This window comes from Plectropomus leopardus, chromosome 6 (genome assembly GCF_008729295.1).
Source record: "Plectropomus leopardus isolate mb chromosome 6, YSFRI_Pleo_2.0, whole genome shotgun sequence".
Taxonomy (NCBI): Eukaryota; Metazoa; Chordata; class Actinopteri; order Perciformes; family Serranidae; genus Plectropomus; species Plectropomus leopardus.
Genome location: NC_056468.1, coordinates 19,022,086 through 19,047,074, shown reverse-complemented (window position 1 = coordinate 19,047,074; position 24,989 = coordinate 19,022,086). Strand labels below are relative to the sequence as shown.

Here is a 24,989-nt window from a genome sequence, read left to right as displayed (position 1 = left end):
AGTGTGATGCTCCTCTCAGCACACCTTCCTCAACATTTAAAGGTCCAGTCTGTAGGATTTAGTGGCATCTAGCAATGAGGTTGCAGAAATGAACCTTCTCGCATGTGCCAAGTGTGTGGCAGAACTCTGATGGCCATTCCTAAAAAGCCAGTGGCCCTATCTAGAGCCAGAGTTTGGTTTGTTCTCTCTACTGGCTACTGTAGAACAACATGGTGAACTCTGCAGGAGAGGATGTGCTCTCGTTGTAGATATTAACAGCTCATTTTAAGGTAATGAAAACACAATGATTCTTATTTTGCGTTGACTATACAAAGAAAACATAGTTGTAAATATATTGTACAATTTCTGCTAAAATATCCTCCTAAATCCTTCACCCTGGACCTGTAACTAATCAGCATTAGATTATTCATGATAGACCCACAAAACATACAGCAAATGTTCAAATACACAAACACATTCATGTTTCCATTACTTCAGAGGACTTAACATTAGTCCTTTTTACACAAAGATCACTTGATAGGGCCACTACAAAGTCCCTTTATTAAGGCATCTTCACTTTTATACACAGAAGCAAACAACAGTGGCAAAATACAGCCCCAATGTGTTATTTTAGATATCGTTGTGACGGGCATGACGTTTAACACAACATCAACTGCCTCTAGTGTGACATAAAATATACACATTGGCAATGCTCTCTGAACAATGAAGATGGCATAACATGGCAATAACAATCATTTACCATCCCTGTTATACGGCAGCTGATCTTGTCCTCAAGGGTAAGGAGCTCCCAGATGTGATTGTCTCTTTAATTTGTAGACCCTTTTTGGCTGCAGTCTTTGAGTAGCTACTAACTGCAGCTAGCTACTGTTTATATCTTGTGATAAGTTGCATCTAACTCATCTAACTCATCATCAAAATGTCACACCTGCCTTGTCCATGGTCCCATCCTACCAGCTTTCCCTTTTAAACAGACACTCGTTCCCCAATTGAGCCTTTTATGAAGAATGCTGAGTCGGAATAACTGCATGACATTCCTGCCTTGAACAGGCAGCATAAAAGGGGATACTGCCTGCCATTCATTTCTGCAGACTTACCAAAACCATAACTATCACCACTACACACCTTATCCTAACCCTTACCTTAACCTTAGTCCTCACCCTTAAATTTTTTTGTCTCCAAATGGAAGGCGAGTCCCCAAAATGTGTCTGTGTAAACAGAGTCATGTCCCCATAACATGAGTAATACATGTTCACACACAGACACACACACGCAAACACACAAAGTCAAAGGTCCTAAGATGGGCATGAACAGTCCGGCCAAATTTAGCAAGCATTCTCACTGTCCCACTCATGTTACACAAGCCCCCTCCACCCCCCAATCATTTCCACGAGTTAACTTTCTGGCACAACACCAGCACATCACACTGTAGAGGACAATCTCAGCTGTGACACTGTTTAAGAGCAGAAATAGACAGTTGCTTTTAGGGCCTTTGTGGGCTTGATTTTGTATTAGGATCATACTGGTGAGAAAGACAGCCCTTTAGCGTTTGGATGCAGTGTGTTACAATGCTGCAAAGTTGTGTCTCCATAGTAATGCTTTTTGAGGACATGTGTCTTAAAGGCTTTTTGGATTAGACAAACGTAGTTAAAGTCCCCAAAGGAGGTCAGGGGACAAGTTTCTCAGTGCTTGTACCACAGTGTACAGAGCCACACTGGAGAAGCCAGAGGTATTTAAAGCCCACTGATCACATGGTCAGAAAGAGAGAGAGGTGGGAACAGAAGCCTCCCAAGGTTGTTTTTGCTTGGATTTGATGTCATTGAGTTGGTACTCCTGACCTGACTGTGGGAAGGAGAAGGAATAGAGACCTAAGGAAAGGGCCCACTACCCCGGCTAATGGAGGATGGACATGAACTGAAAGACAAACAACCAAACTGCGACTGAACCAGTGACAGAAGGCCTCAGGCTGCAGCTGTTGCCGTTTCCGTCAGCTGAGAGAGGCACTGCATTGGAAGAAGAAATCACTGAAGGCTTGAGGAAGCGTATTATCGTGTGTGTGGTGCTGTGTTGATTTGCTGGGCATCAAAGCGGGGTGATGTGGGCCCTGGTGACTGAGCTCCTCTTCAGCTTCGTGCTGCTGGCTTTCCTGGTCATCAGCTGTCAGAATGTCCTCCACATAGCCAGCGGCTCGGTGCGGTCCGTGCTTATCTACATACATGCTCAGCTGGACCGTGAGCTCGGCGAGGTCGAGGGAGTGGCTGATGAAGAGGAGAACGTCACCACAAGAGTGGTCCGCCGAAGAGTCATCCTCAAGGTACAGGGAGAGGGACAGAGGACAGGCGAGCAGAAATATGAAGAAAGGATTTACAGGCAGATAAATTGTGATAACAGGAGAGAGATGGAGAAAATTGTTTGGTGAAAGGCTGAAGGATGAAGTGTATTAAGAGTGATACAGGATATGTTTGTGGCAATAAGGATAGATTATTTGACTGGGTTTATTGCACTGCAGTGGAGGGGGTGTGACAAAAAAGATAGTGGGAATTAACCCCTTGAAACCTGAGCAAATTGGCTTGATTTCTTTCAAAGACACGAAAAGAAAGCATTGAGCAACTTAAAAAGAAAAGCAAAAAAGGACATATTAGTTTAAAAGAGTACAAGAAAATAACCTGAATATTAGCAAAGAAAGGAAAGTTTAAAAAAAAAACAACAGAAAATCCCCCCAAAATTATCAAAATTAAAGGAAAAGTTTTCAAAAAGCCAAGAAAATTATCTTTAAAAAGTGCATAAGAAAAATATAACTCAGGACGCCTGGTGGCTCATTGGATAGAGCAGCACCCCATATACAGAGGTTGTATCCTTGCTGCAGCGGCCGCAGGTTCGATTCTGGCCTCGACCCCTAGCTGCATGTCGCCTTCTCTCTCTCTCTCTCTCTCTCTCTCTCTCTCTCTCTTCCCCCCTTTCATAGTTAAACTGTCCTGTCCATTAAACGTGATTAAAGCCCAAAAAAATAGTCTAAAAAAAAAGGGAAAAAAACTCTGTCACATGCTTTAAATGCAACATACAGTAATTAAAAATATAATTAAATCGACATTTTCCCTAGCTTTAAAAAAAGGAACTCTACTAATTCCATGCAATTTGCAGAACATTTCTTACAAAGTTGCTGATTTTCTTTTTTCCCATTGTTTTTCAAAGAAATCACACCAATTTGTTTCAAAGGGTTCAAAGATTTAAGATATTGTGAAAGGCAACTGAGCCCAACACAAGAAAACTGATGTCCATCCAGGTTTCAAAAGGTTAACTAAGGACACATGAGAAAATGACAGATATGAAATTGTTTTCCAATAATTAGATTTTGTTAAATCACCATCAAATTGCTGCACAAATGTGGCTAAATTTATCTTCTGCTTCTGCAGATGTAAATAGATTTTCTTGGGTTCAACAAGTTTGGACTCCAGTTCTATTAAAAAGCCTTCTTACTGTATCTCAGACTGTGTTTGTGCACACACAAGTGTAGACACATTTTATTGGGGTCTACACGGGCTGGACTGGCTCTTGTCCTTGCTTCTCTGGCTGCGGGAATGTCTTTGAGCTTATAAATAGCTCTGTAAACATGTTGTGAATTATTAGGGGCTCTAACAGCATTGTCATAACCCTCATGAACTGTAATTATACATGTCGCTAAGAAACGCCAAGGAACTGTTGGATTTACATGCTTCTGCAAACCCCCCTTTAACCCCTCACCAGTCTGCCGTTCATCTGCTCGTCTGCGTTTCCAATTAGTGGAGAGGTTTATGGCATGCAAATAATTACACTGCAGTGACAGCTACTTTAAACATGCATTAGGGCTCTAATTTACTCCTGAGTTTACTTAACTTTTTGTACTTGTAGCTGTTGGACTTAAATGTAAATCCAGTGCTAGTAATACCAAATTCTGGGCTCTTTGTGTAAGCAGGCTCTGTGAGCCCCCCCAACCTTCCTCTCTCACTTCTCTCACCTTTGAAATTTTTCTGTACAAAGTCAGTTTCCTTTCCCTTTTCTTTCGGTGGATGGTGCTCCAGCAGCATATGACTCAATCGGTTTTAGCTGTGTTTAGAGATAAATCCTAGGGCAGGGGCAGAGCCATTTTGTGCCTTTAAGAAGTGAGAGGAGCTTTACCTTAGGTTCACAATGGGCGAAGAAGCGCCGCAAAGCACGCCAATTTTCCTTGGAGCATAGGCTGCTTCTGCGCCTCTGTTGAGCAGTGGGGCTGTTCACATGGGATGCGCCAGTCACAGATCTCCTCAACAGGCTCACAATCTACAGCGATAGTTTTTGCGTCTGGTCTATTTTTTCTGCAAGCCTTTGCAAATCAGGCAGGAAAATACACTAAAACTCTGTTATGTACAATATTAAGGATATATGAAATAGATGTGACAAAGATGATGTGCTTATGATATGATTCTGTCTAAACAGAGAGGAGAGACACAAGTGCGCACACAGACACACAGACACACAAGCAAACAGAGACAGAGCTCTATACGTGGTAAGAACAGAGCAGACGTCCAGAATGTCTTACTGACGAGCGCAGAAAAATGTGCTCCTGGTATTAACAGCCAGGCAATTTTTGATGGGCGGTTGCACCAATTAACGGGGCGCTTCTGCGTCCAGTGTAAACTCTGCGTCAGAGACCTTCACTGTTTTTGTATAGCTCCGTTTTAGTTCAGTCTTTCAATCAGATTAATAACCCAATACTTAGAAATAAAAATTTGCAAACAAATACAAACTTTTAATTCCAGGCCTTTTAAGGACCCCGCTATTTTGGGCCCAGGGTAATGACTCTCACTTGTCCCTTCACCACAACACTGTCCAGGGCTTTTGAGAAGAAGGAAGTGCAGTTTATGGTTTCTTTTAAAAATAAAAAATATTAATGGTGCAAATGCTTTTCTGTTCACAGGGCGATGAGGTTGAAGATCTTCCTGGAGAGCATGTAAGCGAGGAACAGTTCACAGATGAACATGGAAACATTGTCACAAAAAAGGTCAGCCACTGCAACATGTTTCTATATTGTGTTCGTAATCTGGGGTCTTGTAATTGTTTCACTCACATTGGTGTCACAATACTCACTCAGCATCTCTGCACAGAATGATTATTAAACAAATAATCATTACAAAGTTTATCACTACAAAAATAGATATTTTTTAAAAGACTTATTTCGTCCATAACCATTTATTTTATTTATTTTATATTTAATTTTTATTTTATTTTATATGTCACCAACTCTGTCTGCTCACTGCCTCCATCCGTCACTCTTTCCCGCCCTTTGGTGTACGTGTGTGTGTGTGTGTGTGTGTGTGTGAGATAGATTGTGCGTAAGGTTGTGCGCAGAGGGAAGGGTTCAGGTGAGGAGGGGGTTCAGGAGGGGAGCCTGGAGGGTTCTCTGCAGGACGCCAATGAGCTGGAGGTTGATGCTGAGCAGTTCATGAGCTACGCCATCCTGGGCCGGGACAGCAGCAAGGTGGGCTTCTGATCTGCAGGCAGCTGACCGTCTGATGAGGGCCTGTTTGGTTTAAATCCATGCAGTAGCTAGTTAATATCAAACAGGGGACTCTGTGCTGCAGTGAGTTTGAAAATCTCCTCTCCTTAGACCTTGAGTAGCTTAACCTGCATGAGCTTCAGTACGACAAAGAAATAGCCCTGTTTTATTATATCAGTCCTATTTCAGTAGTGAGGATTGAGTGCAAAGTTCGTCTGGTTAATTGTTTGATTTCTGACCTTCTGTTACATTAATCTCCACCTAAGTATTATTACCTCATGTTCATCTTCTGCATGCAGAAGGAGCACTGTGCTCTGGTGCTGTTATTGCTCACAGTTCACCGACCCATTCAGGGCGTCATCATTTTAGTCATCACTAAGCCACACTCACACTTATCACTGTTTGTTTATTTGCACATCAATGACTGAGTGATTGTGGCTCCTTGCAGTGGTTATATTTTCCATTCTGTCCCCATCAGTTATCTCAGCGACTGACTTTTGTCTTTTTTGCTTTCATTAAAGTTTATAGTCCCTCAACTGTGACTGTGTACTGTATCACTCGAACCTGCAAGACTCTTGGATTCAGAGCTGTGTCAAATACTATTTATAATCTTTCACTAAACCTGCAGAAAGCAACAGAGGATTGGGGTTTAAGACACTGAGACAATTCAGAAAATGTATTCAATTCGGATACAATACAGATGTGCAATAGATGTCGTGTATGTTGATCAACATAATGAAATTATAGTCATCAATATCACAAAATGACACACACACAGAGAGAGAGAGAGAGAGAAAGAGGGGTAGATGCCAACAACAGCAACAACAATATTAACAATAACAATTAGAAATATGAATATTAAATGTGATTTATGATAGCATGTATGTTACATGCATATATTATAGTCTATGTATAATAATAAGTGTTTATAATAATAGCAGAAGTATGACTAATAACAATCGTAGTATTAATCTGCATCAGGCCAGACCATGGCATCAGTGCAACCACAACCCACAACCCACAATTCAGATGCAGCTGCGATCCAAAAAAATCTACGAGACAAGAGAGCACAAAGGCTCCAGAGAAGAAACTGAGTCAGTGATATGCAGTAATGGGACGTGAATGTTTACAAATGAAGAGAGAGAGAGGAGGAGATAGGAGCTAAGTGTGTCATAGAAAGTCCTACAGCTGACTACGCCTATATCAGCCTAACTAGGGGCTGGTTGAAGGCAAGCCCGAGCCAGCCCTAACTATAAGCTTTATCAAAGAGGAAATTCTCAAGTCTAACTTTAGATGTGGAGATGGTGTCTGCCTCCCAGACCGAAATTAGAAGATGGTTCCACAAAAAAGAGCTGAAGGCTTTGGCTCCAATTCTACTTTTATAGGAACCACAAATAACTCAGAACGCAGTGTTCTGGTATTAGAGAGTGTATTGTCTCCTATGGTATATCTAATCCATCTGAATATCAAGAAATACCTTCAAAAATATATTTTTAAATATTATTTGACACACCCTGAATCCCAAAGATTTGTCTGATGCCGTCTTTTATCTTCAACTGTCTTTCCAACTGCCACCCATCACTTCTGTCCTTGCTTGACTGTTTGTACATAATTTCTTTCTTCTTCCCTTCTTTCCCCTCCCTCCACGTATTTGTTTCTAACATTTCCATTACATCTTCTCCTTTTGTTTTTCCTGTGTTTCTGTTCTCTCTTTCCTTGTGCCATTATTTCCTTCCTCTGTTGTTCCATTTCTGTTTCCCTTCTTCGTCTTTCTCTTCCTGTCACGTCACCTTTATTTCACTCTCCTTACTAATGTTCCCTCAACCTCTTGTCCCACTCCTGTCATCCCACCTCTCTTCAATCCATGCACCTCTTCTGCTGCCAACCCCCTCCCCCGATGTAGCCCGATACTGTGGATGTGAAGAAAGGTGCTCAGATAGTGAAATGTGCCAGTCTGCGGAGAGTTAAGCAGTGAGGCAGACTGAGTGCTGCGTCCCCGCAGGTACGGGACTGACCCACAGTGCCTTGTCTGACCTGTGGGCTATACCATTTAATCCAGTCTCTCTGGGTTAAATGCATCTGAATGTAACTTTAATTCATTACTAATGATACGTAATGTCATGCTGGCACAGCAAAATTAATCATCAGTTTAATAAATGGTTAAAATATATGACTCAAAAAAGAAGAAGAAAAAAGATTTATGCCTGTCATTTTTGAAGGTCCAGTGTGTAGGAGTCGGTGGCATCTAGCTGTGAGGTTGCAGAACTGAAACTTCTCCCATGTGCCAAGAGTGGAGGATAATTAAAGTCATCAACGCAAAAACGAGAATGGCATTGTCTAGAGGCAGTGTTTGATTTGCCTGTTCAGGGCGTCTGTAGTAAGATAGCGGACTCCCTCGGAGAGAACAATGGATGTATAAAGAGAACTGGACACGGCATTAAAGGAAGGAACCCCGTTCCTATGAAAGTTGCTCAGTGGCGCATGGAGCCAAAAGCGTTCAACTGCTGCATGTAGAGTTACCTAAATGATTGGCGCTGTTTCTGCATCATTGAGAGCGACAGCAGTAGAAGCTTCCACCAGCCAAGCCAGCGACTTCCTGTTTAACACTCAGTTAACTCAAATAGAGATAAAATGATGAAATGACAAAATGTTATTGAACCAAATAGATAGACTCCAGATAGTAAAATATGTCATTTCACAGGAGTTGAGAATAACGCTTAGAAACATTTATCTACTTATTTACATAAATCTTTTTCCCAAGGTAAGTCAATGGGAAAAAAGATGCCCAGTGGAGTCACGTGATGCACTTGAAGGTTGATGCACGTTTAACTACTGTGTAAAATTGGCTTTAAAGCCCAGTGCTGTTCCTGGGGGCCTGGAAAGGACCCACTCTGTATGTAGATATAAACGGCTCATTTTAAGGTGCCATTTCTACCAATATATGCTCCTAGATCCTACATACTGGACCTTTAATTATTATTAGCCCACAAAGTACAAATACCTAATAAAAGTCTCAGAAAATGGGGACATCCCATGACAAGCATTTTTAAGTCTAATATAGAGTTGTCATGTTTACTTTACACGTGAGTTATATTTGTGAGTAATAGTAAACATGCAAATAAATGTATTGGGAACAGACTTGATTTTTGTCAGCCTTAATAAGATTGTTCTTTGCGTGGTGACAGTTTCTCTAATATCTAATTTATCAACATGCAAAAAAAAGTGTTTCTGTTATCTCAATATAATGCCACACAGATAGACAGCACAAGTTTTATGCAAATAGATCATGACTGTTTTGCTATATATTTTATGAGGCCAATTTATTTCTTCATGCATGTTGTGACAAGCTGGAAAAAGGGTTGGCACAGTGTGCACTCAGCAAAACAACAAGTGACAGCTCTCAAGGTCAAAGCTGCAAGGCCAGTTGTCATGTGAATTGCTGTGTGGAGCCACTGCGGGGTGTGTGTGTCTGTGTGTGTGCGTGCGTGTGTGTGTAAGAGAGAGAGAGAGAGAGAGAGAGAGTCTTGCCCTTTCTAACGTAAAGGCCATGACATTCCAGAGATTACTGATATTTCAAGCGACTCACGACTGAATGTTAAACCACTTTTGCCAACCATTTTTGCTTCAATGCTTCTGCAGAACTAATGTGCTGTTTTATGGAGTGTTGTCAGAATAAGAGAGGGATTTAGGTGAGCTTCAAATGTAGGGAATTTTCAAGATGGACAGTTAAGCCAAGGACAATTTAAAGACTGCATATGTACTCACATTGCATGCATGTCACCTGTTCTGTAGACGCCTGATGAGTTGCGTGAAATTCGCATGTTTCTGTCTTTCCACAGAGTTCTCCACAGGATTCAACCCCTTCACCAAAACCATCCTACATGGACACATGACCAGCAGCAGCTGACAGGAGAAAGAACACACATAAAAAGGCAGACAGACAGAAATGAACGGCAACGCCATGACAACCACAGCGGCAATGCCGACTATCAGCACGCACCAGAAGAGAAGGATACGGATTTACTTGTAGTTTTTATTACCTTTTTTTTTTTTTTTTTTAAATTAAAGAAACCGTGAAAAAAAAAACATCTACTACTAGGCTAGAAGCATGATTTCGTATAAAACAAAAACCAAACACAAACAAACAAAAAAAAAACTAGCAACCAAAACGTGCTTCCTGTTATCTGTATCAGCATGAGTGACTGCTGCCGCATGGCCTGTCTTTAACTACAAATACTGAGGGATTATAAGGGTGGGGAGGGATGGGGAGGACACACTGCTGTATGGGACAGGCATGTAATGTTGGTCAATCAATGGCCTGTTTTCTAAACCAACGGGGAGTTTATCACTAAGAAAAGGGGAGACTAAAATACTGAGAATTACATTATCTCTAGGCAACAGGTTACTTCACCTCCTCCCTGCCACACTCTTCCAGCTAAGAGCATCACAAACTAGTTTTAAACCTGTCCCAGTGCTCTCAAAGTCCAGTAAAGCTACAATTATCACCCAAGGATATCAGTGTTGTACATAATATCGTATGCACTAAAATGCTCTATACGTGACTGTGTGTTACGTGTGTTGTTTATGTTATAAGATCCCTATGCGATGCCACTGATGCTGCTGTTTCAGGTACATACGAAATCCCTCCCTGTTTTTCTTGTTTGGTTCGTTCGGTCTGAACCTATATATTATTCTATATATCTTGAGATCTTTGTGGGTACAAGAACATGCAAATGTTGTGTCGCTCTGCCTGTTTTTAAACGTCGGATTTTTGTGCGTCGGGTCGTTTGTTTCTTTGTGCTTTTCATGTGCTTTCACCCTTTGCTTTTGACGTGTCAAACTGTAGAGGGTCGTTAACCGTGCTGTGGGGTTTTTGAGCTTTGGGAGGCAGGTTTCTGCAGCGAGCCTGCCTCCCTGACCTTCCCTCAGAGTGGTTTGCCTTGTGGAGAGGGTGACGATGAAGATATATGATGAGTGACAGATTATCTTGAGAGATTAACCCACTCTGCCATCCCACTCCTCCGCCTTTTCTCGTCCCCGGTGTGTCGTATATCCTTGTGAGGTTTGTGTTAATCAGATGTCTGTCTGAGCCCTCACCCTCAATCTTATTGCCCTACCTCTCACCCCCCTCACCCCTCCAGTCAGCCTCTCAGAGTAGATGTAGCAGTCCTGCCCGCCCACCCCAGCAGGCAGCAGGATCTCACCTTCAGCTCGTAGCAGTGTGTGTTTGACCTCCACCATCACACATAAGGTGCACTTATAGATCATCTCACCACCACCAGAAGATGTCACCTGATGAGAGTACAGTAGCTGAAATGCTGGTAATAAATGTAGCACTGGTTTGTAAAAGAGTCAGCTGGAGAAAAAGGAAAGTGTCGCGTCGAGGGTCGAGGACGTGTTGAGCTTGGATGTTTGTCTCCTTGGCAGGTGTTTGGAGTGTAGCAAAGACAGTCAGTCACCAATCACTGTGATGAGAAACTGTAATACTGACCCGCAACTGTGAGCCTGACCCTTCCCGAAGCGTGTCTCTCGTTTCACTCTCTTTCTTTTTGTCATGATTTACTGTCTTTACTGTACTTCAGAAGAAGCAATAACTGCTTATAAAAGAAAAGGATTGTTTGTGTGAGTGTGTTTGAATGTGTGTTTGAGAGAGAAAGAGAGGATTTTAGGATCATAGTTCATGTTCTTCCTAAGCTCGGGCTTTCCATCACAGCTTTAGGCTACTCCTCACTCCACTCAGAAATGATGTCAGTACATTAGTATCCCACATTTCATCACTTTGCCTTTCTAGAAATTAAGTTTTACACTACGATTGGTATGATGTCATACCAGCCATCCCATTTGCAAAGTGCCCAGTGTCTGTTTTTGTTACTCATCAGGGAATGTAGATGTGCTTAGTCATAGCTTTTAACGACATTCATATGCACCTTGAAAGAAATCCTATTGAGTGTGTGAGTGTGTGTGTGTGTGCGTGTGATTTTAACATATTCAGTCCTGGATATTGGGACAAGTTGTGATAATATTACAGGAAGTAATATTGCAAATGGACAAAGAGCAGAGGCTCTCAGATTATAACTCACATATTTTTTAAAAGTTGATTTACCTCAATAAGCGTGCCATCTCACATTATATCAATTATCTATGTTTATTTCAAGCATTATGTTAAGACGTTGAATGCTTTACTATGGAAACAACAAATATTGTCAGTCACACAAACAGTTGCAATAATCACCCATCAGTAAGTGTTTGTTTTAGTATGGCTTCACAGCCAGAGATGATGAATGTAAAGTCTTGGTATTCTGTAAGTCTTGTTATGAAGTAGTCATCTGTGTCGGCTCTGTACTTTAGTAGATGATAGGGTATTCACTCTGTTGTTTCAACTCTGCTGTTGATCATCAACATTCATTATATAGAAATCATGGAAGAGAGATTTAAAGAGAAAAGCCTCAAATGGTTTTTGGACATTTTAACAAATATTCCTTCATCAGATTTTATTTCTATTTTATTATCTTTTTTAATAACCACAAAAAGTTAGATGTCAATATTGATTACACAGCAGTGTAATAGCGTACTTGTAATTATGATATGCTTGGGCTGGTTTTTGAAGCAGGGGCCGTATATAAATCCACTGCTGATGTCAGGGTTGGAGCGAGGGGACGGGATCTGATGAAAAGACAACAAGAAGGAGCACTTTGAGAGTAGATGGCATTATTCTTGGGGAGGCTTAGTGGCTCCGACGGCTAGTCTTTCAAGATGACAAGCATTTTTTCTCAACACAACCCACCCCTGATCTATTTCTGCCCCCTTTACCAAATATAAGACTGAGCCGATTCTAAGGCTCCCACATGGTGACACTTTGAACGCGATTTGAGAGGAGTAGTCCAACTAAGTGCAAGCAGAGGGAGGAGTGGTGACAAAATGAACAATGTGACGCCTGCACTGAGGGACCACTGAGACGATGCCATGCACCAAGTTCATGCAAAAATGTTAACTGTTGCAAAAACTAGAGAACACATGTATATTCCTTTAGAATGGATTGAAGACATTATTAACGCAATAGCATATTACTCAATACTAAGGAATGCAACTGCGCACATGCACAGAAAATGTTTTTAACATAAAAGGCTATATATATATGAGATATATGAAAATATATATAAATATATATATTTGTATATATATCTGTATGAAGCATAATATGCACCCTTACTTGTCAACTGGGATTCTAGTTATGTTATGGATGTACTTTTAGCATCATACAGCTGTAGCTACCAAGAGACTGTTGAGTTCTGGGTAATGCCTGCAACCTGGGGATAAAATAGGGGTCTTGTGGGTATTTTAACCTGTTTTGTTTGCTTTTTTTATTGTTATGGAGAGTCAAACATGAATTTAAAATATACATGTAAAAGCCTTTTAATCCAATCAAATCCGAGGACATCTGTTGACAATTTACTCTGTACACCAGCTCAACATTTACAAAATTAATAAAGAAATGAAATGTCTTTGTGTATAGTGTGTATCCTTTTATGTGAGATGCTTGACCAACGTACACCCGACTGCAGATAATCATATTGTAGTTTTAAACAAACCAAGTGTTAAAGATAGGGTTGCCAAAAGACAAAAACAGCTACAAGGAAACACAAGACATAAAATTATCTCAAAGAGACCTAAAATTACCTTAAAGAAACGCAAAAGAAACCCAAACGCCTACAAAAGACACAAAACAACCACAAGGAAACACCTAATGACTACAAAGAAACACAAAGCAATTAAAAAAAAGACATACATTTGCCTTAAAGACATACAAACAACCTCAAGGAGACACAAAGTGACCACAAAACCACTACAAAAATGCATTATGACTACAAACCACCAGACTCAAATTTTGGCCCAAAAATAGCCTTATTTCTTGACTACAAATTGTTTTTGTTTAACTTCCCCAACTAAATCACAGGATTCATTATTTTATGTCAATGTTACAGCCTGCCCCACCACCAGGTTAAGTTGTAACAATAAGAGTGAAGTATCAAAAATTACACAATAACAAAAAACATAAATGAATACATACACTGATAACCAAATCATACTTAGTCTAATTCACTAACCTAGCCCTGTCAGATGTTTAGTACCTCACACAGAGTGAGCCCAAAATACAAGTCAAGTAACCAGTAAGAAAAATCCTGTTGCTGCACATTAAAGACTGTTTGACTGCTGTGATAGGGCAGCATTGTTGATTCTTTTTTCCTGACGTTTTCTATTTGGTTTTATTTGTTTATTTATTCAGTCATTCATTCATTTATCTTGTCATTGTCACATAGCAGAGAGAACATTCTTTGGGAATAGACCACACTGTCTTTCCCTGTCGCAAGCTCACCCCTATCATTTTTTTCATCAACTCTCCTGGCATGCTGAGAGACGGAATAAAATAGATAGAGATTATTTGTTTATTTGTCATTGCGGAATGGCAGTCTGCAGAGCTAGTGCACAGGCATCCTGCTCCAGCAGGGGGCAGAATAAGCTCATGTTGTGCACCTCAGTGTATTTCAGCCTGCAGCCTGTCTGCTGTCTGTGTGTTGTTTTGTGTGCGTGTAAAGGGTGAGTGGGAGCAGAGGACGGTCTGCTCAGGTGCTTTTTTTCCACAAAAGAACCTGGACACTGTGTGTGTGAGACTGCGTGTTTGTAATGTGACTAATTTAGATACCACCTTTCATCATTTGCACTTATGACAAAGAGGTATTTATTTTTATTGATCCGAAAGTAGCCATTCTGTTGAGCCAAACAGGCGCGGCGTGGCTTTGTTTTCGTAAAACCGAGACTTTCTGCCTGTTTCATGTTATTTAGTTAGATAGTTGTACTTTATGATAGTTGAGACAAGATGTCCACTGACTGCCAGAAGACCACTGCCAAGGCCATCCCGTCGACTAGGACTGTGACCATTAACGACGCGGCGCACATGCCCCAGGACTACTCCACTACTCCCGGAGGGACCCTGTTCAGCACGACCCCGGGTGGTACGTATTGCTGCTATACGTCGTTTAAACTTGTATGTGCCGAATAGACATGCAGTTAACAGCCGTCATGTGTGAGTTATCCTGTTATCACTGCACTGCTTTGTTGTCAGTGAGTGCAGGAAGCGCTCAGGCTAACTCCATGAGGTCGGCTGCTGTCATATGCTACTGTGCAGACCAGCTGCTAGCTCTGTGAGCTAACTGCTAACGCTAGCTAGCAAGTGTGTGGTTGCAAACAGAGGAGGAGACGGAAGAAGAGTCACCGATTCTCAGACAATAAAGTCATCTGGTCCCACGCCCGTGGGTGCTATAAAGTGATATCACTGCTTTCTCGTTAAATGAGACGTGTTTTCTGGATTGTTTGTGGGTTTTATCAGCTGATCTTTGAACGCTGGCGACACCTAACTGTCCTCTGCTGCTAATGACGCTCGAGGAGGTCATACGTCATCGACAATTAAAGCCGTGATTTGTGTTTTTTACAGAGCTCACATACTTTTGGTAAAAATGATCATTGAAGTTTTAAAGAGACAGTTCACCCCAAGATCAAAAATACATATTTTGTCTCTTACCTGTAGTGCTAGTTATCAGTCTGGATTGTTTTGGTTTGAGTTGCACAGTGATGGAGATATTGACTGTAGAGATGCCTTCAGTCAAATTCTTACAACTGAAAACATCAATGTGTCTTTTCAGAAATTATTACAATAATCCACAGAACTTGTGGTGGGTAATTTCAAGTAGGACCTGTTTTTCAAACTAGACCTGGCGATCTTATTACTGCACAGAAGGAAGCATGCTTCATGGATGAGATGTTTGTGCAGTGCTTGCCCCCAGGAACAGCAGCAAGCTTTGAAGCCAATTTTACCTAAAACAATAGGTGATATCATGGACATCGCAGCATGCCAGAGTATTTAGAAATCCTGACAGTGCACATTGATGCCGTCGTATACTGTATACCCCAGTGAAATTCCACAAAAGTATGAAACATTAGATACCACCAAGCCTAAAATCAGAGGATACATTTTTCTGAGTGTCAAAACCCCCTGCTAAATAAGTTGTTTTACTATGTGGATCATTGGGTCTGAAAACATTTTCAAAGTCGAGAAGAGTTGCAAGATTCAATCATCTTATCCCCATTCAAGTTAGTGGAGCTAAACTGGAAGTCAGGAGCTAAACTGGAAGTCAGGCTGTCAGTGCTGTCTAGTTCCATTACATTGGAGAAAAGACAAACTCTTAAGACAATCTCTATGGCAGTTATCTCCAACACTCAAACGCCATTTACACCAAAACAATCTAGACTAATAACAAGCATTACAGGTAAGAGGAAAAATATGCAGATGAGATCAAAACATTAATACCTTGCCATCTCTGGTTGCTTTTTTTTATTGGTCATGTGACGTCATTTGAACCTTCGTGTTAATATACGTATGCACAGATGATTCTTGTTATATATTTTGTGATATATTTTAATTAAGTTTTTAACAGTACTTGGTACAATATCAGTTTAAATCCAGATTTATTAGCATTTGATATTGGAATTTTTTTTACCTTATTAGTTTGATTTTAGAGTAAAATTGGGCTAAGCCTTAAGACCCAAACCTTATTCAGTTTTAAGATATTTTCAACAAGGAACTGGGCATTTATACTGGTTACACACATAAATGTAATGGACACAAACACATGCTTGACCATTAAAGCTCTGGTAGCAAACAGCGTTTGCATAAGCAGAGCAGCAGAATAATGGTGAGAAGTGTTAAAATGGATACACTGCGCACCTGCATGAATTTGATGGATGGATGAGTGAGCCACTAATACGCGTGAGACCTCAGTAATGTGTCTTAACTGACTCTGTGATGTCTTTCTGATGCTCATGCTTCTCTGTCCCTGCCTCTTCACACAAAAAGGTACCAGGATCATCTACGACCGGAAGTTCCTGCTGGGGTGTCGCAGCTCTCCGGTGGCCAAGACTCCTCCGCGAGGTCTACCTAACATTCCCGGGGTCACCAGTCCTCCCTCCAAAGACACAGATAAGAAGGTCCATAATGGAGAACTACTGAACAACAACATCCCTGCTCCCGATAGCAGCAACACTGGTATGTTCACACCTCAGACAAACATCACAGGCTAATATCAGACCCAGATTTAAGTGTAAATCCAAGTAGCTGCTGAAAACTAAACCACTGATGAATTTCTCACCTCAGTTATGTCACAGGAATCACTATCAGCCATCAGATCATAAAACTGTTCTCTCATAGCTGCCATTCTCTGTCTTTCATTGATGATGGATGCCAGCTTATGGTTTGAAAAGGCTGTGTATTGGCAAGAATCTGGCAATACAATATATAACACCATGCGGAAGTTACAATTCAACATAATGCAAAATATTGCAATACTGTAAACAAGGCAATATATTGTGAGTTTTAAAGAATCTAATTTGAGGAAAACTGTCAATGCTAGTGGTGCCTGTTTCATAGACATGTATTCTCTGTGTTTATGCTAGCAATTTGTTGATATGTGTGAGTGGAAGATTCAGAAGGTTGAAGATTACGACACTGTTATCTAGCAGTCGAGGTTTAAACATAACAGAACTTCCACATATTTTTGCTCGTAAACTAAAAATCAAATCAAATTAAAAATCAATGCAGTGTTTTTGAGAATCAATACAGCATCAAAAAACATAATAAAGTGATACTCAAGAGCAGTGATTAGGGATGTCCCTGATCCGACCTCAAAGATCAGTAAAAGAATATATCAGCTGTCACACAGGTGATTTTACCTGCAATGTTTTCATGTAGAGCAAAACCTTGTCAAAAAGCGCAGACGTTGTTAACTCCAAAACTCAGCTGTCTGTCTCTCCTCCACTCCGCTGAGCTCCCATGTGTAAGAGATTGGGGGCAAAAAACATCCTTTGTAGTGATATTTTGATACACCCCTGGTTTGAACACAAGATGCAAAGAGGTCATTTGTGCCATTCCATTTCATGTTCAAGATTATGTCGCTGTCAGCTGATTTCTGTTTTCGGAGGGCTTTGTCATTTTGCCCTAACCAGTCGGAAGCCAGCGATGTTACCTGTTCTGTCAACATAATTCTCAGTTGTCAGGAGCAGGTAACATTTTTCATGCCAGTTGCAGAGATATGTTGACTGTAGAGTTATTATTTCTGTAAGTCAACCTGCAGCAACCTGAACAGCTACATCCATCTCATCTACGCTTGTCAACACTTTCTTTTGCCATTTTTCCCGCTGTTGATGCAAGAAAACAACGTCTCCACTCTTAAACCTGCCCACAAAGCTCTGACTGGATCATTTTTTCTCCAAGTGGGAAACAGCCATCAGTGAGCACACCGCCAGACCTAATTGCTGAAAAAAATGTAAGATGTTGGCAGCAGTTTGGAGGTCTGGAACCAGCTAAGGCCTTATATGTTTCCTGATATGATTTGGTTTTTTATTCAGTTGTGGCTTTTTTAAACTCAGAAATGGATTGACTGAAAAAAACTTGCATAAGAAGTTACAGTCTGGCAGAACTATCTATTTATTTTAAAACTATTGTTTTTCAAGTTGTTTGTTTTCACAAGATAGAAACCTATTTGAAGGCATTTCAAGTTAGATGACTGACTCTTTGAGTAACTTGTCAAATACTGTAATCATGAACATTGCTTCTTTGCGTATCTATCACACTGTGATGAGCTCTTGCTAGATAGATAGATAGATAGATAGATAGATAAACAGTTTTACTAGCTAGTGATATAAATCCTCCAGTCTTCCTGAAATAAAACTTATTTTATTGAAATAATTATGATACCTGATTAATGATATGAAACTTATGATATGCAACTGTTAAAATTTGCACTGTAGCAAATCCTTTTATGTTCAGTTTTGAAATGTGCGCCTCTTTTTTTCATCAAGGTGATGAATCACAGTTTGAGATGGACATCTAGGAGGTCGTGGAACAAGTTTTACGATGTCAGACTTACCAACACGATGCTGTGAAGAGAGGCTCAGGAGCACCTTCTTATTTCCCATCATCCATTCCACAAAGACGGAGGTTCGCTTTCAGTATCTTTCAGTGTCTTAGCGTTTAAAAGTCTGTTTTATTCAATCTCATTTGCTTGTTTTGCCCAGAACAAATCTGTAATGTAACTTTTTCTGTCTGCCTCAAGGCTGAAACCTGATTTATGTGTGACAAAGTGTGCCTTCCTGTAGTGGCTACAAGTTTAAACTCGTCACTGAGAAGTACTTAATACCAACAACACCTCATCCCTAAGAACTGAGATGCATTCATGACAATGATGAAAAAGCATAAATTAAATTTTGCTGATTTATAACCATTCCATTAGGGGTTTCACTTAATGCGCTTTTATTTTTACACTTTTCCTGACAGCTGTCTTCGGATATTGCCTTGAAATGTTCAAGATACTGTATAATATGTGGATCGTGCTCTTAAAACGAGTTCTTCACCTGAAGTGTCATACAGAGAATGTAAAACATGATTTTGCTGATAAAATTTTTGAAACAGATTTTCACACGGTTTGTAGGGTGACAAAGCATTAAATAAAAAAACACCATTAAAGCAAGCACTTTTTGTCATGTTGATTGTGTCTTCTCTGTGAGTCTTGTTCTGGCATAATTGTAATTTTACAATAATCACGGTAATATGTTCATTGGTTCACTGGTTTGAATACACATTTCTCTATTGCCATCGGGCAGAGCAAAAAGCCATAAAAGTTGTTAGTTATAAATGCAATATAATAAAAAGTAAATATTTGATGACCACAACTAAGCCATAAGCAGCTTCTTTATTTAATAAAAGTGAACCCTAATTTACATTTAAACATGAAAGATCCTGACTGTGACATTTTGCAAAGCTGCTTGTAGTACTTCCTGTGCTCCCCTGATTCAGCACATGTCCTATCAGAGGAATTCCTAAAGAGCTCACTGGTGTCTGATAACCTCAGTCAGTGGACTGTATAAAGAGAGGTCAATAAACAACTGTACATAGCTGAGAGAAACTCCCTCTTTCCTAAGAGACAGCAAATTCATGTCTTGCAACATTTCCAAGCCACCTCTGCTGTTGGCACCTTGTTGCTTTTCAGTGTCTGTATTTTGCTGGACTCATTCTGAAGTGGCTTACCAGATTTTTTTTGATGAGTGAATTATATTAATGCTTCTAAATAATGAATGTCCTGGGACAACTCAGGCAGTGTTGCACTGAACTATTTCTGTGTTGGTAGGCTGTTGTGCAGAGCTAGTGTGTTGTTCCTCTGTTTGATTTCCAAGTTTGTGCAAAAAATGTGCAAGTAAGGTTGCGTTAGTCAATTAAAGGGACAGTTCACCCCAGAATCAAAAATGTAACATTTTCTCTTATCTGTAGTGCTGTTTTTAATCTAGATTGTTTTGTGTGAGTTGCCGTGTTGGAGATGTTGGCTGTAGTGACTCAACAGCAATATCTCTTTCTTTGAATCATGACCTTATTACTGATCCACATACCTTGTTATGAGCTGAGCTGTTTTATGCAGGAACTATTTTATTTCTCCCGAACTACACACACCAATTGTATCACTACACCGAAAGGAGCATGCATTCACTCATGGATGAGAGGCTCGTGACAGCACAAGATGTAACCATTAATAATGTCCCCTTTGGTTGAGCCACAACTTTAGCTAACTCGGTGTTGTTAGGTGTGCCGTAGGTACAGCAGGATTGATAAATAGCACAGCACAATAGTACAGGTAAGAGGAACAATATGTATTTTAATTTTGGGGGTGAACTGTCCCTTCAATTATCCAACTATGTCACTTCAAAAGTACCTATTGGTCCATTCAGTAAATGCAAAATCGGGCATCATATTTACTGAAAAGTCATGGAATTTCACAATTACATTTTCCAGGTCTGGACAAGTTGTTGAATCAGTCACCAAATTTTGGAAAAGTCATGGAAGTTTGTTGTGTATAAAGATTTTTTTTATAAAAATATCCCATGCATAATCTTCCATGTAATACAACATAAAAGAAAAGTCAGCTGTCGACGTAACAAAGCTGTCCAATGTGTAACAGCTCTTTGTGTACCATCATGTTTGTTTAGTCATTTTCTCGCTGGCTTTGTCTCTCCCTTCCCCTATGTCAACTAGCTGAAATTACGTTTGAATAGAATTTGAATCTGCCATGTTTAAAAACAGGGTGGCAAGAAAAAAAAATCATGGAAGAGTCCTGGAAAAGTTTGGAATTTTTTTCCATGAAAATGTGTGGTAAACCCTGTGTATACATATACACATTGTAGGGCAATTTGAATACAACTGCGGTCAAAAGTTTTGCAGTTTTGAGGAGTACAAGTTTGTGACAGGGCCCTTTACATCACTTTTAATTTGTAATAATCCCCAGTGAAGTAAGAGTGCAAATTCCCTGGCCACCAGGGAGTTTTGGACAGGAAGGTTCAGGATACTGAGTTGTTTTTCTCTGGACAAACAGGGTCAAGGTTGTGTAGCTCATAAGCAGATGGATTGGATACTTTGCTAATGTGTAACTAAGCATAAATACGCACATAGAACTTTTTGTGATAAGCCTGCGTGTAGCTCTCCTGCATTAAAACCGGTGAGAAGATAAACCACCAGGTGAATAAAACTGACAGTTGAGAGAGAACTGGTCCTGTCTGGTCTTGTCCTGGTTAGATGTGTGGATTGAACAGTTTCAGCTGATCAGTTCCAGTCCACCCTGTCCGTCCTCCACAGTAGCTTTAGCATCCAGACGTTGACTCTCTCCATTCCCTCACATTGCTCTCTGTTTGTTTGGGGTCTCCCCTTGTCACCTCAGCTTCCTGCCCCCCCCAAAATAAACAATTGCTACTGCTCTTCTCTCCCCCATTGACCCATCCCATAGTATAGTTTTTGCATAGTTCCACTCTGCCTGCCGGTTTGAACACAATAAACAAAAGGAGCCTTGCCAGAAGGGACACTAATGACCTCTGATGATGTGTGTGCTCTAATAGGCCCAAAGATGTGGATTAGAGGTGAGGAAGGCAAATACACTAAGATGTTAGCTGGTCACAAATCAGAGAGGACAAGTGGGATTAAGATGTAGATGAGTATCTATGAGCAAGTTGAGCCTCCAGGAAATGTTTTTGTCAGTGGATTTCATTCTGTAATAGCAACTGCTGTGAGATTCAGAGGCAATCACTACAACACTGTAAAATCTGACAAGTTGAGCTTACCTTTAAAAAATCTTGGTAATGGATGCCTTGAAAAAAGAAGAAGTAAATATAACTATTAATCTTCAGTTATGTTTACTTTATATCTAAGTTACTTGAATTTTGTTGTATTTACTTAATTTTGTGAAGTTGCTGCAACTTAAAAATGACAAATGGAATTACCTTGTTCTTCCTAAATTTTAACAACTTCAGTAAACCAAGTTTGTCAGACTTAACTTGATCATGACAAAGAGGACTTTTTCCAATGATGAAGTTAATAGATCTGCAAATTCTGTTTTCTTAACATGTTCAGAAATAAACAAATATAATTGACTAGTTTGCAGTTAGTTGAATACATATGAATAGCACAGTAAATTTGGTTCGATGACGTTGCTAAACTTGAAAGATTGATTTAATTTAAGTTTTTTACGTTGCAACATCACAAAATTGAGTAAATATAACTACATTTTAATGAAACTTGACAATGTAAAGAAATCATGAATTAAAATGAATAGTTATATTTACCTACATTTTTCAAGGCAGTAACTCAGATAAAAACTTGCCTTTCTTCTGTCTTGTATGTTTTCATTTTTTTTTTAAATATTGCAGAAGCGTTGACTTGTGTCACATGACTTGGACTCATGATTGGACTCGAGACAGACTAGACTCAGAAATTTGATGACTTGGCCCGACACTCGACTTCACAAAATCTAAAAAGATCTGTAACTCCACTTGGACTTTAACCCTTTGAAGCCTGTGAAATTTAACTGAATTTCTCTAGGAAAAAATGTGAAGAAAGCAATTAGCAACTTAAAAAGAACCCCCCCCCAAAAAAAAAAATTGTTAAAAGTCAGAAGTTACTTTTCACCTTTTACTGTAATTTTTCTGAATTTGCCCTTCAAATTGCATGTTATGTTATGTGGCTCATTCCAAATTGCGTCAGAGGTAGAACATTCAAATATAAAACATCACACTCATGTCAAAATATAATATTTTAATATGTTTTCATATTTTATGTACAAAATAAACATTATATTGTATAAATATATAAAATATTGTGTACCACCCAGTATGGATGAAATATTTTGACAATCAACTTAACAGTCATATACTGTCATTCATTGTAAGAGCCCATGACTAGGAACTTTAAATTGAATATTTAAACATTATTTTTTACATGAAAACAGTAAAAATGTAGTCTAATTAAAAATCAGGATTATACTCTGTCAGTAGCTGCAGTGAAAACAGTGATGTGCTGGCGTTCAGTGACATCCGCACTCTTCAACAATCATGTCCTCATGATGCCGCAGGGCCAAATCGTCGTGCTCGTAGTACAGCATGGAGAGCGGGCTGAGGCGCGTTGGCACGCAGGACGGACAGGACACTCTTTCAGGATGGTGATGTTGCAGAAGGCTCTGAGAAATATAGGAAAAATTCACATTGTAAATAATACAATAAGTATATTGTACAAATATTAGTAAATAATTGTAAATATATATTTTAAAAAACTGTATTAAAAATCAATTTTACCTGCATGTATGCGTGATTGGTGGGGCTGAAGGACTCATCCAGTGGTGAAGGACACTCTCCCTCGCAGCGAAATGCATTGTAGCGTTTAGGGTGCACTATCCACTCGTCCCAGCCGATGTGGTCAAAGTCCACCCACATGTCTACTCTCCGACACAGCGGCCTCTGGGCCGGCTCTGCTGCTGGTGCAGCAACAGTGGGTGAAGCTCCTGCAGCCACCCTCATCCTCTCCATTCTGTTCCTTTTGTGGCGTCGACTTTGGCGGTCACTGCTCACTCTGTCCATTGTCACATACTTTGAGTTCTCCACAGTGTGAATGAGGCTGTATGCTGCCTGGCCTTCCTGGGGCATGTTATGTTTAGAGAAGATGACCATCATGACCCGGTTTGTGGTTGGATGGTGTATTTTTCTTTGCTTTAATCCCAAATTTTTGAAGAGGGACTTCTCCCCTTCATCACCAGCACCGCTCCCATGGTCCCCCTCAGGCTCTCCTGAGGCCTCTTGGCTCGATGCTCCGTCTCCCTGATACAACCAATATTTTAACAGCGCAGTCGCATTAAAAACCTTCCAGGAAGACTTTGTGCTGCTGGCTGATGTGTCAAAGCTGCCCAGGAAAAGCTGCTCATCCTGGCATGATGTGCTGCCCAGGTCACAGCTCTGCTTTCTGGAGTGATATAAATCCACAATGGCATGCTTAGAGCGGGAGAAAGCAGGTAGTCTGATCCGAAGCTCTGCCAGCTGGACAAGGTCACTGGTAGAGATGGAGGACATGTCAAACGTGACGGTCCATCTTTCACCAACTTGATAGCAACCTAAAAATGAAACAAAATATGTAAATGAAAACTCAGATTTACACACAGCAGTCTGGAGGATTCTGGACAAACCAGATCAGTGGACAAATGTCACAGCAGTGGAGCGGGAGGGTGAACAGGACAGGATGTGTATTGAACCCCCCTGTGCAAGGACGTCTGAGGGCTAATATACACACCCTCTCACATAAAACAGAGAAAGCCTTTAAAGTTGAATAAGCATTTTGACACTTGCTTGGTTGTAAAGAGGGAGGGTCTGATAACACAGATAATGCACCAATCAAAGCGCTGCTGGAGGAGGATAGAGTACACTGAGTAGAAACTAACACCAACAGTATACAGCCATATAAGCACTGGAAAAAATACTGTTTACTCACCTCTGGCCATCAGACTGGTGACGGAGTCAGAACTGCGTGGTAACAAAGTGTCACCTTGTGTTGTAATGACAGCAACTGAGGAATCAGCAGTCCTGAAGGAGCGGTACAGCTGCATCATGTACATTGGGTATCTGCTGTGATGATTAAATGAGAGATTTCTAAATGCTAAACTTGTCTGGAGGCCTGTGAGATATTTTTGCCCCTGTGTGGAGAAAACAACTCCAAAAGAACAGAGGAGGAATGTGCAGAAAACTGTTAGGACTTCCATTTTTACTTTAAATCTACTCTGACAGAAATGATCGAGAGGCAAAGATCTCCTTCCTTCCTTCCGCTGCTCTCACGCTGAACTGATGTGATGTGCAGACGGAGCTCCAGACAGGCCCTTTTTATAGTGGGCAGCTGCCCTTTGATGACCCCTGACCACTCCAGGCATCTGAACGGCCCCTCTGATCATCAGAGCACACCAGAGAGGGGGGACAAAGAAAACATTTAGCCAAGGTCATTGTCCTGTCAAACTGCCTGGCCTTTTATTCTTACTTCAGGAGCCTAATCCTTCTGAAATGTAAAAATCCATTAACAAACACT

The 24,989-nt window shown here is 40.4% G+C and overlaps 3 protein-coding genes across 19 annotated transcripts in view; 2 read left to right on the top strand and 1 right to left on the bottom strand.

Moving 5' to 3' along the window:
• ank1a (ankyrin 1, erythrocytic a) overlaps nucleotides 1–12,655 on the top strand; it is a 132,815-nt gene extending 120,160 nt beyond the window's left edge. For 13 of the 17 annotated variants that reach the window (XM_042487611.1, XM_042487615.1, XM_042487606.1 and 10 more), the window contains 4 exons: nucleotides 4,931–5,014; nucleotides 5,339–5,491; nucleotides 7,413–7,511; nucleotides 9,349–12,655. In XM_042487611.1, the coding sequence (XP_042343545.1) occupies nucleotides 4,931–5,014; nucleotides 5,339–5,491; nucleotides 7,413–7,484 (309 nt within the window). In that variant the 3' untranslated portion in view covers nucleotides 7,485–7,511; nucleotides 9,349–12,655. The remainder of the gene's footprint in view (nucleotides 1–4,930; nucleotides 5,015–5,338; nucleotides 5,492–7,412; nucleotides 7,512–9,348) is intronic. The other 4 variants (XM_042487608.1, XM_042487607.1, XM_042487599.1 and 1 more) reach the window with 3 other exon arrangements.
• A 1,423-nt stretch (nucleotides 12,656–14,078) lies between these two features.
• Nucleotides 14,079–19,105, top strand: eif4ebp1 (eukaryotic translation initiation factor 4E binding protein 1). Its single transcript, XM_042488038.1, has 4 exons — nucleotides 14,079–14,242; nucleotides 14,375–14,520; nucleotides 16,419–16,607; nucleotides 18,419–19,105. Exons 2-4 carry the CDS (start codon nucleotides 14,385–14,387, stop codon nucleotides 18,448–18,450), a joined length of 357 nt encoding a protein of 118 aa, XP_042343972.1. The 5' UTR covers nucleotides 14,079–14,242; nucleotides 14,375–14,384; the 3' UTR covers nucleotides 18,451–19,105.
• A 3,848-nt stretch (nucleotides 19,106–22,953) lies between these two features.
• spaw (southpaw) lies at nucleotides 22,954–24,837 on the bottom strand. The gene is made up of 4 exons (XM_042487814.1): nucleotides 24,826–24,837; nucleotides 24,405–24,690; nucleotides 23,222–24,030; nucleotides 22,954–23,106 (listed from the first exon to the last, which is right to left on the bottom strand). The coding sequence occupies exons 1-4, from the start codon at nucleotides 24,835–24,837 to the stop codon at nucleotides 22,954–22,956; spliced, it is 1,260 nt and encodes a 419-aa protein (XP_042343748.1).
• Between the last annotated feature and the right edge of the window lie 152 nt (nucleotides 24,838–24,989).

What these genes read in the sequence shown, in the direction of transcription:
- eif4ebp1 (XM_042488038.1), top strand. Translation starts at nt 14,385, where the DNA reads ATGTCCACTGACTGCCAGAAGACCACTGCCAAGGCCATCCCGTCGACT. An exon ending in GTTCAGCACGACCCCGGGTG is followed by an intron (nt 14,521 to 16,418) that starts GTACGTATTGCT and finishes TCACACAAAAAG; the next exon opens with GTACCAGGATCATCTACGAC. An exon ending in TCCCGATAGCAGCAACACTG is followed by an intron (nt 16,608 to 18,418) that starts GTATGTTCACAC and finishes TTTTTCATCAAG; the next exon opens with GTGATGAATCACAGTTTGAG.
- spaw (XM_042487814.1), bottom strand. An exon ending in CACCAGTCTGATGGCCAGAG is followed by an intron (nt 24,031 to 24,404) that starts GTGAGTAAACAG and finishes TTTCATTTTTAG; the next exon opens with GTTGCTATCAAGTTGGTGAA. An exon ending in CCAATCACGCATACATGCAG is followed by an intron (nt 23,107 to 23,221) that starts GTAAAATTGATT and finishes TATATTTCTCAG; the next exon opens with AGCCTTCTGCAACATCACCA.